Source organism: Aulonocara sp. 'chitande type north' Nkhata Bay, linkage group LG14 (genome assembly GCF_057382095.1).
Source record: "Aulonocara sp. 'chitande type north' Nkhata Bay isolate Kocher_YH1m ecotype deep benthic linkage group LG14, A_spYH_male_GT1.1, whole genome shotgun sequence".
Taxonomy (NCBI): domain Eukaryota; kingdom Metazoa; phylum Chordata; class Actinopteri; order Cichliformes; family Cichlidae; genus Aulonocara; species Aulonocara sp. 'chitande type north' Nkhata Bay.
Window position 1 is genome coordinate 9,054,591 of NC_141357.1, and position 20,755 is coordinate 9,075,345.

The 20,755-nt window shown below is 39.8% G+C and overlaps 1 protein-coding gene across 1 annotated transcript; it reads left to right on the forward strand.

The window, feature by feature from the left end:
* Positions 1–965: 965 nt before the first annotated feature.
* On the forward strand, positions 966–14,053 carry prss16 (serine protease 16). Its single transcript, XM_086262760.1, has 13 exons — positions 966–1,038; positions 1,669–1,844; positions 3,552–3,651; positions 5,879–6,008; positions 6,343–6,466; positions 8,070–8,147; positions 8,446–8,493; positions 8,590–8,709; positions 11,163–11,327; positions 11,564–11,705; positions 12,091–12,270; positions 12,430–12,584; positions 13,454–14,053. The coding sequence occupies exons 1-13, from the start codon at positions 978–980 to the stop codon at positions 13,523–13,525; spliced, it is 1,551 nt and encodes a 516-aa protein (XP_086118886.1). The 5' UTR covers positions 966–977; the 3' UTR covers positions 13,526–14,053.
* The last annotated feature ends 6,702 nt before the right edge of the window (positions 14,054–20,755 follow it).

The following is a 20,755-nucleotide window of genomic DNA, read 5'->3' on the forward strand; positions in this document are numbered from 1 at the left end:
ACCGTCTGCTGCCACACTGGCTGACTTGAACATTGCAATTGCTGTCACTGCTGCTGCTGTCTGCAATGAGACAGCTCTGCGAGGCAGACATGACAACCAAATAAAAAAGGTTTTAACAGAAAAGACTGTAATACAAAATCTATTAGACTTAATTTGAAATTCTGGTAGAACTATAATATAATATAGTATTTGTTCTAAAATTAAAGTATAATTTTTATTTACCTACAAATATTTACTGATAGATACACTAGTAATGATTCAAGTTTTTAGTGCGAAGAAGAAATAATTATACTGTAAGTAATTTGAATTATACTTTAGGTATATTGCAGGAAAGGAGAAATAACTTTAAGTAGTTCATAACTACTTAACAGTTACGCACAGGTAAGAGTCTCACTACCTCTTGGTGAGTAGTTTGCATTGGCAGATATATCAACATTGTACACATCCTGAATGTAATGGTGTCATTCCATAATATTTGGATTGTATGTTTTAATACATAGATAGATAGATAGATAGATAGATAGATAGATAGATAGATAGATAGATAGATAGATAGATAGATAGATAGATAGATAGATAGATAGATAGATAGATAGATAGATAGATAGATAGATAGATAGATAGATAGATAGATAGATAGATAGATAGATAGATATGAACTTAGCCTCTGTGTGGACATAGGATAGTCTCTCTCACTACTCCCAATTAGGAAGCCGCAAAAAGTTGAAAACTGCCCTCTGTAACTCAACCATTCAGAAAAAAGCTGTTACAAAGCAGAGAGGTCTAATTACAGGACGAGGCTGATGCTCATTTCTGCTGAGCAGTTTTTATTAGTGCGCACGCACACACACACACACACACACACACACACACACACACACACACACACACACACACACACAGGAGCCCTTCAGGGACTATATATGGGACCCATAGAGTGACGTCTTGTGTGTTACAGAGTGGATATAGCATTTAAGATGAATTTCTTAACATTGCGCTGTCTCCTTCCTCTGCTACTTTTAAACTTTGTTTATTCTGGTGAGTTAATGAAAATTCCACTAAATGTGATACTTTAGATCTTGATATAAAGTACTGTGCACAGGCCTTGACCAATTCCTTATTGCTTCATAATTTCCTAGGGAATTAAGAAATAACTGCTTATTAAAATGTTTAAAATGTATACAATATAGTATATAAGGCAAAAACAGGGTTTTTTACAATTCTATGAATTTATTCTTCAACACAGCTTGAACCCTCTTGGTCAAACTTTTTTGTAATTTCTTTAAATAGTCTTCAGGAATATTTCTCTAGACTTCTTGAATGTCATTCAAAGCTCTTTTTTGGATGTTTCTGCCTTTTGCTCTGTTCTCTGTCAAGATGATCCCACGCTGGGCAGTCCATGACAGACAAATTTGGATTCATTCATCATCTTCAGTCACATGAGGATCAATCAGTTGTTTAGATAAAACAAAATATGGTTCACCTGTTCATATCACTAATCTGGCCAACAGAGCTAAGACGGTGCCAAGTTCTCCATTATTTTGCATAAATTATGTTTAGCTTATGATTTAGATTACAAACTATTCAAGTTTCGATTCATTAATTTAAGCAGTTTCACAGTTGTTTTTCTGTCCTATGTTTTTTTTGTTTGTTGTTTTTTGCTAACAGGACAGATTCTGAGGATGATCAAGAGGCGTGCACGTGACAACCAGCTTCAGAAAAACAAGCAGCTTCTCCTGAAGCTCACAGTCAGTCTTCATCAGCCTCTCCACCACGTGAAGGAGGGTTGGATTGTCCAGCCCCTGGACCATTTCAACCAACAAAATAGCAACACCTTCCCTCAGGTAGAGGAACGCTGAGCAATGCTTTAATGCTTCACACCCCTGCCTGCACGTAAAGGTTATTCACTTAAAGGCAGTTAAAAGAAAAAGACTTAATGAGGTTTTTTTTAAAAAAAACAACAAAACTTTTATGTAACTGAAAAATATATAAAATAATCATATGTGGGAAAAGGAAATTTTGCTATTGCTCTAGCAAAAATAACTTCTTACAGGTGTTTTGTAATGACTTTTTTGACATCTTTGATTCCCACTTGGATTCACATCTGAGTTTTTCACTGAATTTGGCAGCGTGTTTAGAATTTTTATCATTACAAAAGGTTCAGCTCAAACCTTCAGATAAACAATCTTATTATTTTCAAGCACTCGTTGACTTGATGCAGAAGAACATTTCCACCACAGTGCTTCATAGTTGGTTCTTCTCCCAACATGCTATTTTTAGTATGCAGCAAACACATTTCCCTTCAGAGCACATCATTTCATAACGCCTGCTTTGTATGTGTAAAATTTGCATTTTTAGGTATCACCATTTGCAAGAGTTATTTGCAGGTTCTCTGATAATATTTTGTGGTTCTTGAGAATTTCTATTTCAGGTTGTCTTTTCTCGCGCTGAATTTGCTGAAGTAGCCAGTCCAAGTCCAGACCAACTTCAAGTTTTGTTTCCTTTGTTTGAAATTTAGAAATCATTTTTTATTCTCTGTTAGACTAATAAGCTCGAGCTTGTCTTTGAAGGCCTCAGAGAGCTTCTTCCAACTTTGGCATGACATTTAAACAGACAAAATAATAGAGCATGCCAGAGGTTTGATCAAAGATAGAGTCTGCCTGTCACTCCCTTAGGAGCATCTCGTCCCCTTTTTTAATATTTTGGATTTGAAATGGTGTGGTTATGTTATTAGGGATTTTTTTTTTAAAGATAATGAAGAATATTACGAAATGTTAGTTTTTGATGTTATTTCCGTATATCGTCTTATCTTATCTGTAGGCATCGCATCAAAGAGAATCAAATGCCGGCTTGGCTAAATATGGACGATATCCATTTTCTACTTTTTAAATATGACTCTAAATTTACATTTCACTTCTGGGCACAGACCTCTCCAGTGCGAGTGCATGGTGCTGATAATTAAAGGCTTGATGTTTGAGAGGTCTTTGAAAATCTATGTTAACGATAAGAGAACTCTTCCATCAGTCAGATCCTGTGAACCAAAAGGAGGCCATAATTTATTTAAAGCACTGGAGAAGATGCCATCGTGTGATATTTCTGAAGACTGCTTGGATTGCAGTGACGCTGATAAAACAGATGCCCTGTCAGCTCAAATCGCAAAATAGGCTGCGTGCAGCAGAGCAAGTGTCCCGTCCCACTGAACCCTGCTGCTTTCACTTTGTTGTGGAGATAAGAGCTAAACTGAGTTGCTGTGGTTCTTAAGAAGCAGAGAGTGAGCGGTCCATTCAGAGAAATGTAGACTAGATGAACCTTTTTCATCACTCCTGATTCAGCACGGAGTGACAGGGTGGCGTTTCCTGACAGCATGAACTGAAATGTTCGGCCTCATTTAGCTCTTGCAGCCATTTGAGGCTGCCAATGTGCAAATTTGCCCACTCCAGCATCAAGTAAAGGATTACTCAGAGCAAGTCCTTGAATGTGCACTGCTGCCGGTTTGGGCGAGCATAAATAAAGCATGTCTTTCTTCTTGTACTTTTCTCAATGTCCTCCAGAGGTTCTTTGTGAATGAGGCATACTGGCAGCATCCTGATGGCCCGGTGTTTCTCTACATTGGGGGAGAAGGGCCCCTCGTTGAGTATGATGTTCTGACAGGTAGTGTAAAATACAGCACATATCGTCACCTGTTTGTGCCTTTCACAGATCAGACACGCATATGAAATCAGTGTTCAAAACACTCAAAGAACTGGCAACATAATGAATTAATAATCAAACTTTGGAGGTAAAGTGATGCTCATCTGCGAGTATATCTGTGTTTTGTCTTTTTTGTACCCTAAAACTTGTTTTGTAAGTACCCGTAATCCCCCAGAGAAGCGTGTATAGGAGACCTAGGAAAAAGTAGATGTTGGTACTGGGTTACAATTTTAAAACACACAGACACAGTGCTTCTATACTAAATTCACCTGTTATCATACTTTACTGCTAAAAATATACTGTGGAACAATTTTGTAATATACAGTAGATCACTAATCATTAATATTACGTAGATTGTTGTTTAACAACGACAAAACTTTAAAGAAGACCTATTATATATTAATAGAGTCATTTTGCAAGATCTTTGAACTCCTCCTCCCTTCCCCTTTTCGTCCATTTTTCCTATAAGCAACCTTTCTTCTGATTGGCTTCCCCACATAAACAGAATACTTGAAAAGCTGGTAAGCAGAGCTTCAGTACTCATATAGCCAGAAAGTGTGTTGCAGAGATCGTCATATTAATGATATCCCATGTCACTAATACTCTGCACATTGCCACTCCCTCACGTTCTCTAACATCTTCCTGATCTGCTCGCCTCACCACCATGGGCTTTCAGCCGATTGGCCCCTTGTCTTTGTAACTCTCTCCACATTTGCGACACTGGTTCTCTCCCTATCTTTAAAGCAAGCCTTAAAACAGACTTTTTTTAAACTTGCTTTTTCTGTTTAATTTTAATTTTATGAACCTCTGATGTTTAATTCAGTCAGTTTGTCAGTTTGTCCATACTGTGATTTTGTTATTTAATTGCTTTTACCACTGAGTGTCTTGAAAGGTGTATATAAATAAAATGCATACTTTTTATTATAGTTATCCCTTTTCTATGACATCATACAGATCCAATCACAGAAAAAAAATGTCTAATACTGAGGATTTAGATCAGTCTGAAGCCTGTGAGCTTTATCCTCACAGCGATTACTACAACTCATACACTGACCTAATTTTTATAAACACCGGCCATGTTTAATATGAGCACAGACAGCAGTCACAGTGCATTTATGACAGAAAATAAGGAAAGTGATTAATAGGTCCAGCAAGGTCAGGGAGGAGGCTGTATTTGAATGGCTATAGCTATTAGCTACATGTAGATGTTGGTTTTTATAAATCATTAGTTCATTATTTTGATAATAGTTTAGATCATTTAGGATTTTTCTAAGCACAATGCCAAAATGATGGTTGACAAGAAATTATACTTATTTTCACAGCTAATTCAACGCTATCATTTTGATATTTTCTTGTTTTTCACATTGTATGGCAGTACAGGCTCAATCATCACCGTCACCATTCATATATCAAGAAGATTATAGATGAAAAGCCTTTCTGATGGCACCACTGTCATATTTTAATGAAAAAAATATATATATCGAGAGTTCATTCATTTGTGTTTTCTGAAATTTGTCTTCAAATGTGCAAACAGTCTAGCCCCAGAGCCTCTTTCAAGAAATGACCAAAGAGAAGAAGAATCGTTAGGAGAATAGTGAACAGGAAGTGTAAAATGTCACAGCAATATGGAGAAGATCAGCATTCTCTGTAAAAGCCTGTTATCTATAAACACACTTCCACCTGAAATCAAATTAATTACAGACCTTAAATCTTTCACGGTAAAGGTCAAAGTTCGTAAAAAAGCACAGAGCTGCAGCTATTTCAATTAATTAGAATTTCATAATTATTCATATTTTCTAGGAATCATGTTATAATCAATGCGTCTCTGTATGTCTTTTGTTAGATTTCTACATTTTGTGTCCAGTTAGTGTATATTTAACATAGTTTTGTATCTACAGTACATCGTGGTTCTATGTGATTGAATATTATAAACTTTTATTTATTAAACTGCATCATCTTGTTTGTATAAAATTGATCAATAGTGCAAATAGTCATTAGTTACCACTTAATAGTTTCCATATTTTTTGCTCAGACTGTAGCAGGACAGTGTAGCTGGACACATGACACTTTGTAACTTTTTAAAGTTACACTCACTTTTAAGCCTCTCGTGTACCGTACCTGCATCTCTAAAAAAATATTAGGGCTTGCTTCAAAATGAATCTTATCTGCTTCGAACATGTTTTCCCAGGTCACCATAGTGACATGGCTGAAGAGCACGGTGCTCTACTTCTGGCTCTGGAGCATCGTTTCTATGGTGACAGCATTAACCCTGATGGCCTCAAAACAGAGAACCTGGCAGACCTAAGCAGCCAGCAGGCGTTAGTGCTGACTCTCTACCAGTGTGTGTGTGTGTGTGTGTGTGTGTGTGTGTGTGTGTGTGTGTGTGGGTGTTCATCATGCAAATGTGTATCTTTCCCATCGCATTTCTCCTGCATATGAATGCACACCTGTCTATCTTAGGATTCATTAGGACATAGACTATCAGTAATTTTATTTGTAAGTCAGGCAAATCTAATGTAATTTTGTACATTTGATTCCAAGTATCTCTCTGTCGTTTCATCTATCTGATTACATTTGTCTTCGTGACTTTTGTGCAGACCTCTTTAGATGCATGTGCACTTTATTTTTTGTAATTTGTTTCTTTTCATTCAGACTTACTGACCTGGCTGCATTCCACCAGTACATCAGCCAAAACTTCAATCTGACGCACAGAAACACATGGATCAGCTTCGGAGGCTCATACTCTGGAGCTCTATCAGCCTGGTTCAGAGGAAAGGTACAGGACATGGTTTACATATGGAAGCATTCAAAGATGCATAAGGCTTCAAACTTTAAAATACAGCACCTCACAATCTTTAAAAACTAATCCTATAAAAGACAGAGAAAGATTTTAGAGCTTATTGACTGTTCTTCTGGAACAACACTTCTTATTCCTGATACTGTGACTGAGATATTTGTTCTATATCATTTTACAAAAACAGATCAGAGCAACATATTTGTATTTCATACTGACAGGAAAGATCTAGTTTAGGGAAAAACACAGCGTGAGTCATTTGTTTCCGAAGAACTGTAGACAGGCAATAATTCATAGATGCTCTTCTGTTTATACCCTGAGGAGATAAGAAAGTACTGAATCTCATCTTACTATATGAATGTATCACTTGCTTTTTTTTTTTACTTACATTTTCAAGTCCACAAACTAAAAGAAGATGATTCTTTAAGTGAATATTTGTGGTTACTCTTGTGCAATGATTTTCTAGACAAAGAGTTAATCAGTACCCTTTCTGAGGTCATGACGTTACTATGCTACCTCTATGGTTTTGTTAGTAAATCCCATAAAAAGACTAAAATCAGCTACATTATGAAGAAGTGTTCCCCACTTTCAGATTTTTTAACATATCTTTCACATGTTGAATTGCATATTTTAGATAATCAAACTAATTTTAATATTAGCCAAATATAAGCAGAGTACATACAAAATGCAGTATTTTAATAAGGGGGGGGGGGGGGCTCACCAAAGCTTTTCTGCACTTTACCAGAAAATCCTGAAGGAGAATGTCTGGCCGTCAGGGTTTGGAGTGGCCTAGTCAAAGTCCAGAATCATGATGTTTGGCATGACCTTAAAGAGGCCGTTCATGCTCAAAAATCCTCCAGTTCCTCCAAAGTGATGTGAAAGACTCATATTATTAGTTATCAAAAACATTTGATTGCAGTTCTTGCTGCCAAAGGTGGCACAACCAGTTATTAGTTTTAGTGGGCAATTACCTTTTAAAAAGAGGATCATGTAGGTCTGGATAGCTTTTAATACACTAAAAAAAACTACTTCTTAAAAGCACTTAACCAATAAATAAATATTCAAAACTGCAATTTTGTATTTACTCTGGTTATCTTTGTTTAATATTAGAATTTCTTTGATGATCTGACACTTGCAAATGTGAGAAATATGCAAAAGAAATCAGGAAGGAGCATATATTCATATATATAAAAGTACATCGATTGCTGCTTCCACTCTTCATAGCCTGCATGCAGCTCTCCATGAATTCATTCCCAAAGAAAGATGAAGTCTTTAAGTGGTGTTTGGTAAAGAAGATTTTAGGAAATACTTTTAGAACATCTAAGGATGAAGCCACTTTCAAGTATGGATTTGACTGCTGCATTAGTCCCTGTATAGCAAAAGCAAGGAGCTAAACCAAGCTCAGTCACCATATTAAGCGGAGTCATGTGTTAGGTAGTGTAACAGTGTGGAGAGGAATGTTACATGTTAAGTTTTGGATATAAAGACATGTATAGATTATCGGGTTGTTAACATTGATCCTCATGTAAACTCAACAGAAATATATTAATTGTTTTTGTGTGTCTTCTCTCGCTCTGTACTGCAGTTTCCCAATCTGGTGTATGGAGCTGTGGCCTCCTCTGCTCCAGTCAAGGCAAAGCTGGACTTTTCTGAGTATAACAACGTAATACGACACAAACCATGGTCACAGGATTTAATATCACCATTCATTTAATTATTATTGATTTCTTTGTGTTTTCATCGCTGACTCTTATGGGCTGAATGTGTTTTTCACCATCAAAGAAGTAACTGTGATCAAGTCCAGTTTTTCCCTTCTGATGTCAGTACACCACAAAGGTTCCTCCATAACCAGAACTTGACCTTAGGTTCCTCTGTTGTACCTACATCCCTCCAAACAACTAAGGTGTCTACTGAAGTTCATTTCCTTTTGAATCACATATCTGCCCTTTCCTCTATTTCAGGTTGTTGGCTTGAGCCTGTTGAATGAGGCAGTTGGTGGCTCAGAGAAGGTGAGAAGTCTGCCACCATCTGTGCATCATGTGTCAGGGATTAGATTTTAGTCTGTTACTTTTGTCTGTTAACTTCACACCATCCACTTCCTGCAGTGTCTGTCTAAAGTGCGTGAAGCGTTTGCTGCAGTGAAAGAAGCTCTGATGAGTGGAAATATCAACCAGGTAGCCTCAGACTTTGGATGCTGTCAAATCCCCAAGGATCCTTATGATCAGGTGATGACATGCTTTGATGGACACCAAGCTCTTGTTCACGCAGTTCTGTTCATTTTTTGCTTTTTAAAAAAATTAAATATATACTTTTTTGTGATAACTTTCTTTTCCCACTGTATGCTGGTAATAAGCTGTTTGAACCTTTGCAATCATGTGAAAAAGAAAGCGCAGCTTTATTTTAAACCTGTCTACAGTCTTTCTGTGATAAACATAGGACAACTGTCAGGTATACTATTGCATTTTATTGCAAAGTTCAACTTGATGGTAAAATGCCAAAGCTGTAGTTGCGAGACCTTCACTGCAAAACATAATATGGTACTTGTCCAGAGTGTTGCTCTCTTGCTAAATATATTTAAACAAATATGGAGGTTAATTCAAAATTATTCATTTGCCTATCATGGCTGCCGGGGCGAGCCATGTGGTGAAGGAGGAAACGGACCCAAAATGCAGGCAGTGGACTGGTGATGAGAGAGACAGGTGGGCAACACACCTGGGAGAAATCGGAGCTGACGGGACAGGGGAAACGTAAATTGAACACACTCACATGAGACGGGGACCTTCAGAATAAAACAGGAAACTCAGACACAGAGAACCAGACATGACACTGAACTAAACAGACAGATTCACAAGCAGACAGTGTGACCAGGGCAGGCACAGAACAGAAACCTAACAAATCATAACAGAATACATACTCAGAATAAACAAAAGCATAAAGAAACACAAAACACTGAGTCAGCAGACTCAGGACCATGACATTGCCTGCCTAATAAAGAGCTATGGGTCACTGAGTCCAGACTTTACTGAAGAGGGTGCTCAAAATGGGAGTCATGACATGAGGTTCAAAAATGGAACTTAAAGCGTGTACTGTCAACAGTTCTTCTTGTGGACCACCGTGTTAGCCAGTAGGTGTTCTGTATGTACTAGCATGATCCTTTCTGAGGCCAGAAAACAGAAATGAAAAACAACAGCAACAACAAAAGCTAACCCCAAAAAGCAGAAGCAGTGTGTAGAGCACACGCCATGATTTATTAGCTTGTAGAACCACTTTTAGCAGCAGTAACTTGAAGTGTCTGTTTTCTGTATGTCTTTTTCAAGCTCTCACATTGTTCTGGTGGAAGTGTGGCCCACTCTTCTTTGCAATGTTGATTCAGTTGTTTGAAGTTTGCAGGCATTTATTTATGCACAGCCCGCTTAAGGTCCCACCATAGCATTTCAATTGGACCAGTGGTCCATTCCAGCACTTTGATTATTTGCTTTTGGGATCACTTTCATATTTCATAACCCATTTTCAACCAAACGTTATCTGATCTGTCACACAGATAAAGAGAAAGTAGCTTTCTGAGGAAGCAGCCCTTCCAAATAATGTCCTGATAATACCCTGATGTGTAAAACCTGAACTGAAAGAGGATGCAAGCCTCCTTTACTTTTCACATTCAATATAATGTGGCCACTAAACTGCTGGCCATAGCAGTTCATGGCTTCTCCAGATCCCTGGGAAAGCTCTCTTTTTAGACCTAGCCCTGCTTTCACAGTCCAGGTCAAATGAAAGAGTTTTTTAAGTAGTAGTATACATAAAGTGGGCTTAATTATTTGCCTACTTGTATTGACTGCGTGTGGGCTGTCAAAGTGTTTAGGCTGGTTAACAAACACTGTACACAGATTCAACTTTTCATGTTAATCTCTTGTTACCATTTATTCATTACTTTTAACTTTCCATTAATATCATTCACTTTTTAGTATTTATCATCTAAAGTTAACAAGTTATTTCTGTATGTTCATTAGTTTAAGCATTAAATTTGCTCACTAAATCTATTTTGCTCTCTTATTTGAACACTGGGCTTCAAATATTAGTGTACTTTTCCACTTCTTTAAGTTACTTGAAGACGTTTCACCTCTCATCCAAGAAGCTTCTTCAGTTCTAAGGTCAAATGGTGGAGAGTCCCAGATATAAACCTAGTGGGAGTATCCCCCCACAGAGGGACAAAGGACAAAGGACCCCCTGATGATCCTCTACTCGCCTGAGCCAAGGTGTGGGTGTGGGTGTGGGTCCCAATCAGCCAGAGTTTCGGATGAGTTCATTGTGAAACCTGGCCCCACCTTATCATGTGAATTCCTAAGATCAGATGGCCCAGGATGTGAGTGGGCGTTAAGGCGTCTGGGAAGGGAACTCAAAACTGGATTATAGATGGCAGAGAGTTGGTGTCGTAAACCGTCCTCAAGCAATTTAAAGAAGTCCAGAAGCTTTTCTTTACAAGCTCCTTTGACTACGATGACCTGGATGACTGAGAACCTTCACAGACATACTTTTCAAATTATTTCCACGTAGTCTCCTAGTTGGCAATCGATATTTTTCCTCATTTAATCCTGTTTTCTTTCTCTTTAACTCTTTCCTTTATTTGTATCTATCTCTTTCCAGTTTTTATGCAAGTGGACAATAACATATTCCTTTACTTTAGATTGAGCTGATGGAAAGCTTGGCCGACATTTTCATGGGAGCAGTGCAGTACAATGAAGAGGGGGTACTCATGTCGATAAATGAGCTCTGTGGCATAATGACCAACAACAGCCAGGAATATCAGGATGGGATGGAAGCCTACAACCGCCTTGTTAAACTCTCACAGGTATGGAGAACAGAGTGGGCTCCTTCTCCCCCTTTACATGTCGATATGTGGCCACCAGATGTCACTGCTGAGCCATTTTCCTGTATGTCTGCTGTCCCTCTCAGAGCTAAAAACAAGCAGTGCAAGCATTTGTGATTCCTTTATGCCTTTACCCTTATGCAACTCCCACAACATCTGTCTACTAGTTTTGTTTCTTTTCTTTTTTGTCTCTTTGCATGTGTTTCTGCACTTGACAGATTTACCGATTCACCAGTAAGGAGCCGTGTTTGGACATCTCCTATGAGAAATCAATGAAGGATCTGATGGACACGTCAGTCCATGCCGGCAGAAGAGGAGAGAGACAGTGGACCTACCAGACATGCACTGAATTTGGCTTCTGTACAACACAAACACACACAGACACTTGTTTTCATATATTAGCGTAACTAACATAATTAACATAATGCTTTCCCTAGCTGCGTACTCTAACCATCAGAAAATGAATGCCTAACCCTTAGCCTAAACCTAACCATAACCTAATTGTAACCCTGACACTAAAACAGCATTTAGAGCCTGGAAAATGCCTTCAATCTTGTGGAGATAGGCATCTTGTCCCCATAAGTGACTGTTGTCCCCCACAAGTATAGTGGCATGCCAATTTTCTGTCCTCACAAAGTCATGTAGACATGTACACACACACACACACACACACACACACACACACACACACACACACACTAACACTTCTTTATCATACGTGATTTTTTTCTTTTCATGTTTGTAGACCAGAGTTGTGAGGACGCCACTTGTCCTTTCTCTGGGATGTTGACCCTGCAGGATCAGACTAAGCTCTGTACCACGCTGTTTGGTATTTCCCAGCATTCCCTGCCTGCTCGCATCGCCTTCACAAACACTTACTACGGAGGAGACAACCCCCACACACACAGAATCCTTTATGTTAATGGTGAGAGTGGGTTTACTACAGACAAAGTCAACACATTTACAGAGAAAATACAAAAGTAAGGCGAGACAGAGAATACCGCCTTTTCTTACATATTTAGATAACCAGCAGGGCTGCAGCACTTTCTTGACTGTTGAAGACTTTTTTTTATCACTTCCACAGGAGGAATCGACCCGTGGAAGACGCTGTCGGTGGTGCAGGACGGGACTGAGGAAGGAGAGGAGGCCCAGACAATTTTCATTAAGGACACTGCTCACTGCGCTGACATGTCGAGTAGAAGAGTCACAGACCGCAGCTCGCTCACGAAAGCCAGACAGGTACCCACGCCTCACTGAGAAGTTTTCAATCTGAAAAGCATTTTTCAGAGCAGCTTCACACACCAGTCAGTGCTGTAATCCTTTAAAGCATATTTTCCTCTCTTTCCATGTCTGTCTTAAAACAGCACAGAGGCGCGCTTGAAGAGTAAACAGATCCTATCCTGACGTTATTTCAGCCTAAGAAACAGAGGACAAAATCCACAATGCCCACATTTTAAAGTAAAATTCAAATCAGTGCATTTTACCTGAAGTTTTAGCTATTTTTGAACTTAAATTAAACTTCCAAACTTTAGAAGTAGAACATCTGATATGAGTTAACAACAAAGATGATGCACTCTCTAGTCAAATACATGCAACTGCACATTGCTGGTTAATTACATTGCAGCATTTACACCATATATTTCCAGAGCGTGCCTTGTCTCCTTTAAAGAGAAATGAGGTAATTCCAGCTTTAATAACTGTCAGAGTTGTAAAATACTGCCTCGTGATATAATAAACTATACTGTGAAAGTGTCAGTTAAATGCTGTAATGCATTTTTACACAGTATTGTGGATTTGTCCTGCATATATATAGATATATAATCTATAAATCTCAAATTAGTTGTGATTCATATATCATAGTGCACAAAACAACCACTTAAGTGCTGCTTGGTGGTGCACAATCACAAATCAAGTGCTTACTGCACTCTTGCAAATCACACATTGCAGGCTTCCCATATCAAAACCAGCCTTTTAAACCACATACTAACCCAGGAAGCACCTTTGCTTTGCGGTATAGTGTGGTAACAATCCTCAAGCAGTTGTAGCATTAGAAACATGAAAAACCTTAATGTATGTCTGCCTTTCTTTCTCATCTTTCCACCTCTCAGGAGATTGAAAAACACGTGGCTAACTGGCTAAAGACAGCTGCCCAGGAGAAGCTGGAGAAAGGAACGTCCTGATCAGATCACGTTATAACCCGATCATCCCTTATCACCCACGTCTGAAGCTGATAAGAAATAGTTAATAATCTGTCCTCCGCCTCCTCCTTCTCCTGCTCATCATCTTCCATTTCCTCCCTCCTGTTCTCTGCCCCTTTGCTGTCCATCTATATCAATCTCACAGCACAGAGGCCGATCTGTGTATTTATGTGTTGTGCTTTTCGAGATTTTCCTCTTATGTCTTTATTTTGGACTTTGTGCTGAACATTTCTGATGTTTAGGCTGATTGAGTTTTTAGAGGTTTGTGTTCTTAACAGCCATTTCTCACTGATTAATTTTTAAATGGTGCTAGTAAAATAAAATGTTTTTCGTTTTTTTTTTTAATCTGAGTTTTGTTTTTGAAGTATTCCTCAGTTGTCATAACCATTAAGTGTCACTAGGGTGTGATATTGCTACATGATGAAACCCATTTCTTGAGGCGCTGCTATCAAAGTCCTGAGTGGCTTATTTGTTGTTTTTGATGAAATACAGTAAGCATGCGAATCTCAAGCATTTGTCTCTGATGTTTTTCTTTCTTTTTGCTTACATTTGTTAAAATCAATGAACTTCAGCGGATGTGATGAGATGGAGACTGTTTGTGACAGAAAGGTGAGGAAATTGTCCCAAGGCCATCTGTTTCCTTGTTTGTGTGTGTGTGTGTGTGTGTGTGTGTGTGTGTGTGTGTGTGTGTGTGTGTGTGTGTGTGTGAGTGTGTTAGTGAGAGAGAGAGAGAGAGAGAGAGAGAGAGAGAGAGAGAGAGAGAGAGAGAATATCTCAGTAGGGGGGTCAAAAGTGGGAGGTCGTGGCCTTGCTGACCCCGTGGGAGTGAAGATCATCAATCAGCTAGAGGCTGGACAGAGCAGCAGGAGGGGACAAGCGCACACACACAGACACACAAACACAGGCATACCTAGATACTGTAACGAATGCTGGGCATATAGCACAATGAAAGTGCATTTAAATGGACTAAACAAGTAATTGAATCAGACATCAAGCATTTATTTTACATTCCAGTCCCCCCTCCTCCTTCTCAGCCACACACCCACACGGCACACTGTGGCATCTATAAAGGACCGCCAGAGGTTTGCTGTTGGTAAATGTGTCTGTGTTTTCTGTATATATATATATATATATATGTGTGTGTGTGTGTGTGTGTGTGTGTGTGTGTGTGTGTGTGTGTGTGTGTGTGTGTGTGTGTTTTCAGCCCAGCGCTTCTGTTTCATTCTGTTTTTAACAATCTACTTACTATAGTAAACAAACAAACACACACACACACATGCACGCACACTGCCACAAATTCCACTATCTGGATTATCAGCCAGCACTTGCAGGGCGACAGGGCATGCTTTTTCTATCTCCTCCTCCTCCCCCTCTTGCAGCCTGTCCTGTTGATCAATGAGGAAGTTCTTGGGCCTCAACTATTAATCAGAGCCTATCGGCTATCTGTCCGCCGGGCCAACCAATCAAAGCCCTACGACAGCTGGGCCATGAAAAATGTGGCCCAGTGGACTGAGGGGAGGCTGGAGAAGTTGGGGATGAGGGGGAGGGGTTGGTGGCAGTGGGGTCGCAGAGAAGAGGAGGGAGGTGAAGGAGCACTCTATCTGTTCCAAGTCAGATCAGGCTGCACGACTGCACTTAATGCACTTACAGTTGATTCTGTACATGCTGATGGCTGCCACACACACACACCTACACGAACATGATGAAGCACATAGCTTTCATGACACACAGAATGATTCATTTCAATCAACACACATTTTCTTCCTGATTTACATTTACTTCAGACAGAGACATTCTGCAGCCATACAGCACCCACTGTGTTACCACTTCTTGTTTTCATCTGGTGGCAGCCAGCGTGATAAAATCTGTCAAAAAGTACGACAAACACAGCGTTTTTATGGAGCCTTTGCAGCAGAAAGCTCCTCAGTGAGGCCTGTCTGTTGATCTGTTGTTTAATAACAAGGCCTCGAAGCTTCATCAACGCACTGCCATCCCTCTTCTGCATAATCACCATGCTCACACTCATCCATTCACATCTTATTGCCATGATTAGATTAGATCTAATGCTATTACATCACTCCCATCTCTCTCCCTCCTCTTCACTCCACCTCTCTTCCTCATCATAGATTTCTTGCAGATCTTATTAGTGTGTGATGCGGACCAGGTCTCTACTCTTTTGGATTTATGAACCCTCAGACTTCTCTCCTTTAATCTCTCTCCTCCTCCACTCCCTTCCTGCATCTGTCCATCTATCATTCTCAGGGTTGGCTTGGGCGGAAGAGTATTAATCCCTCCATCCCATCTCTCTCTCTTCTCTGGACAGATGAGGAGGTGGAGGAGGAAGATGGGGAGAGAAGGAGGGGGAGGGGTCGAGGGAAGGAGACCTCAGATTACTTTTCATAACATTTCTGTACCATTGTGTGTGTGTGTGTGTGTGTGGGGGGGGGGGGGGGGGGGGGAATGAAGAAGTGCTGCAGGTGATGTATGCAGATTTATTCTGTGATAGGTCATGATGTCTTCAACAGGTATGAGAAGGAGCTCAGAATGTTGGAGGGGTGAGTGTGTGTGTGGGGGGATGCTAAACAACTTAGTTTGGTACTGTGTGTGTGTATTGTGGTCACCTTTCTGCATGTTTATCACTTGAGATTTAGTGTGGATATATATGTATATGTTATGAGGTTTATGCAAAGTGTGGGTTTCGTCAAAAGGGCAATAGAATCTGCATCTCATTACCTGTTGATGCCCGCCGAACATGCACACACACTTCAAACACACACACGTGGTATGCTCAGCAGAATTGAGTGGGCTCTGGGAAATCAATTAAACTGATCGGGATATTTAATGTCCCTTTCTTGCAGGCCAAGTTCTGCAAAAAAAAAAAGAAAAAAAGAAAAAGAAATTTTGTGTTAAGAAAAAAAAAAGAAGCTTCGACCAGCTGTGGATGTAAAGCCGACTCTCTTCTTCCCTTCGGCCCCTCCTCTACCCATGCAAGCCATGCAGTGACAGGTAGATTAAGGGGTGTGATAGATGCCCCCCTCTCTGTGGCTCCCTCCTCTCCACCACCCCCCCTTTCCCTCCCCTCCATCCATCATGGCGGCTGGTGTAATTGCGGCTGCGTGGGGCTGGCAGAGGGAGCTTCCATCCATCTCCTTAACAACAAACAGTCACGAGGACGGATGGCGCTGCTCTCCCCAGTTAATCTCCATCTATAAGGGGGTAGGGTGGGGACCAGGGGTGGGGGGGTGGAGGTGGTGGAGGAGAAGGAGGGGAAGAATGGAAGAGAAGAAAATAACTGAAGGGAATAAAGGTGGTTTTGGCCTTTAAAGACAAAAAATATGGCAAAGCAGAAGGCAGAGGGAACCAGGGAATGGAAATATGGTAAGATGGCAGCGGGGACGTGAAGGAAGATGAATGACACGGGTTGAGGGGACTGAGAGAAACTGGGGGGGAAGTTTGCAAACAGGCTGCAGGAGCAGGTCGATAAGGGCGGATTTGCTTGGCCAGCATGCCAGAAGAAAACCGGAGAGAGATGGAGGAACACGGGCAAGGAGGGAGGGAGGGAGGGTAAAAATTTATGTCCACACAGCCAGACAAAAAAGAAACTAGATAGGCATGGCCTCATAAAAATGCACTCTGCACCCACTAACTGCACCCCACTTTTACCTCTCTCTTGTTCCTTTCCTCATCCCCTCATTCGCAAAGCAGGCGGCAAAGGCTTACGGTTGTCTGATGTTTTGGGTGGTTCAGTGTGGTTGCCAGAGGTCATAGCAGCCATATTTTCTTAATGGTGGAGTCACTGAAGTCAACAAGGCTGGGTGGCCTTCTCAAGTCGAGTAAAACTAGAGTTTTGTTGCGAAATGGGGCAGCAGCAACAGCAGCAGTTGCTGGAGGTGGCTGATTTTCACCTTGCAGATGATGAAAAGGATGGACTGGAATTTTAAAAGTGTCAACAGCTGGCAATGTCACATTTGTTTTTGCAGCAGCAGCTGCATTTAGCTGAGAACAGGAAGAGGAAAGTGGGAGGAAATTCTGCTGGGAACTTGATGAGTTTACAGACAAACCCTCTTTCTATTTTTCCTGTGTCACACAAGAAGAACATAAAGACACATGCGCTCTCACATTCAAACAGTTCCACACACAACTCTGCCTGTTGTTTCCTGTTTTCTAGCCCTGGGCATCACCTGCAGTGAGGCCCAGATTAGAAGAGTACCACTGACCTTCGTGTAAACCACTGAACCACTGTAAACCACTGTAAACCACCACTGACCACCTTGACAGTAACCCTCCAGCACGCAAGCAAACAAGCAAGCGAGCACACACATTTACATACACACAAACACGTATATGCATCTCTGGGTCTACTGCAAGCACGTGCACCCAACAGGCCTTGTGCAGTGGAGAGAGCGCCTGAGCCTTGACAGGGAATGACAAATAACTGCAGCAGCCCTGACATGGCGAATGGTCCCACAGTGAACCTGCCTGACTGATTTCCAGCTCTTTGGTGTAGAGAGCGAGCCCGTTCTTTACACAAGGTCCCCAACAACACAAGGCCAACACGTAAAGCTGAATTAACCTGGGAGTCAGACAAGAAGCCAATACTACGTTTTTATCAGCCACCGCGCATGCAGTCGCACTGTCTGCCAAACACGGACTGAATTACTGCACAAGTGATAGCATGTGACCTCATGTTCAGACTGGGTTTTAAATAATTATGCTGAAAATGTACACTCATCCAAACAGCATGTTATAAGAAGAACAAGGTGGGGATCCTCTAAAGGCAGCAAAAGGAAATCTAGTTTATGGCGTACGAGTAAGGCTTTTGTTTTGTTGACACGCATGTATAGAAAAACTTTTGCATAAAGATTAATATTGCTTTAATCTGATCTATGAAAAGTCTTTAATCATGTCATGATTGTCAGGAATGGAAAAACTAACAAAGTAGCGATAGTAAGTCATCTATTTTACATTAAGAAATGATTAAGCACAAACCCACAAAGACTTTTGTGCACATTTGGAAGAGGTTGTGTAAACAACCCAGTGAATCGCACATTTAGTGGGTAGAAAAAATTCAATTAAATCTTATTTATATAGAACGAAATCACAACAACAGTCACTTCAGGGCGCTTTATATTTTAAGGGAAAGACTCCACAATGTTACAGAGAAAACCCCGACAATCAGATGATCCCTTATGCACACTTGGTGACAGTGGGGAGGAAAAACTCCCTTTTAAAAGGAAGAAACCTCCAGCAGAACTAGGTTCAGGGAGGGGCGGCCACCTGCTTTGACCGGTTTGAGGTAAGGGGAGAGACACAGGACAATCTATTCTACATAGTAGAGGTGGTGCAACTTTTGTTGTTGTTTTATCAAGCTGATAAAGCAACAATATAGCAAAGATAGAATCCTAACTACAAGAGCTAATTTACTGTTTCAATGTTGTAATCTTGTTTCACGATGTGTTGTTTTAACGCACACATTTTAACTCTTTATATTAACAAACCCACGTTATAATACCTATAAGTATTTATTTATTTTTAATTATTATTAATATTATTAATTATTCCAACATGATTATCAACTGCATATTGGCTCATGGTTAGTAATTACAATGCACTTTCTAAGGCTTTTTCAGGACACACACATATTCATCAACTCAATAACACACTATAAATACAAGTGCTAAAAACTCTTGATAAATAGTGGGACATTACACTGTAGAAAACATGAATTTTACTGCTAACAAGCAAACAAGTAATCATTAATAATGCATACTTGTGAGTAGCAAGGGGGTAATTTATGTTAATGCCATCAATTTAGGGTTTATGTCTAAACTGATAGTTAATTGAATAGCTGATAATAGACAGTAAGGATAGCATTCAATTACACGTACACTACATATAATATTTATAAATACCATATTATGTATTTGTTAATGATTGAACGTTATTTCATTACTGAGCAGTGAGCCTGTCCTCACTGGTCAAAGGATGTCAGATACTGCTGCTTGCATTGTATTTCAGCCTAAATCACGATCTTTTTCTCAACCTAATCAAGACTAAACATAACCAAACAGATGGCAGCGTAAACACAAAGCAGAAATAAAAAAAATAACAGTGACTGAAGGAGGTCAATGAGCCACAGACTTCATGTTTGGAGTCTTATGATTCCACTCTACCTGCTTTCCTACACATTTTTTAACAAAAGCATTTTTAATATAACTTTACTTTACAAAATATGTTCACTCCACAGTCTTTATGAATCATTTATAGAGTTTGATAAGCAGTAGTTGGGAACTTACAATACCTATTTATATGATGTTCAATTATTAAATAATTACCAAGTATTACCAACTATTATTCCACGGTTTGGAAACAATAACTACCTGTTAGAGAGAGGTTAAATTAACATTTAATGTGCCATTTATTAATTGATATCAGAATATTTAATCTAATATTCTGTAGTTAGTAGTGTTAAATTAAGTCTGTCTGTTTCTGAAAATTCAACGAGACCTCCTTCCAATAACCAGTTTTTCACTTATTAAGCAATAACTAGGACGTTATAATGAGAAAAGTCTTACTAACTTACAATCTGGTTGTGCAGAACAAGGGAAGTGTTGTATAATGACTAATGAAGAGCTAATAAACCACTAATGAATGTTGATAAGCCACCAGCTGAAGGTGAATATAAATGCTACCCTGCAGTTTGCTCTGTGAGTTATTTTGGGGCATCTCTGTGTGCCTCCGTGAGAACATTCAGATCAGCCGTGTTACCCGTTAGCACAAACTTAATAACATATGTTGTGTTAAAACGTGTTGTTATGCTGTGAGTGAAAGGAGGTGTTACAGCTGTGATAAAAGTGATGGGTCGTTTAAGTGTTTGTGATGTAAATGGATGTAATCTGTGTTTAGATAAACAGCCTGTTGGATAAAGTGCGAAGATTTATGGTCCAATTCAGAAAAATGCTTGAGAAAAATCCGGATCAAGATCTGATCAAGAAATCAATAACTTTTGATGGTCGTGTATGTCGTCAGCCATCCGGGTCACTGTAGTCTTAAGGGCTTGAAAAAAAAAACTTTGAAAAAATTAACTTATGTTAATTCAGTAGGCTATTTGTGTTGTGGAAAGGGTTAGAGGAAAATCTAAAGCCCTGCGAAGATGAATCCATCAGATGTTACACGCTTCGGTGTTAATCCTTTCATTTAACCTGTTAAAGA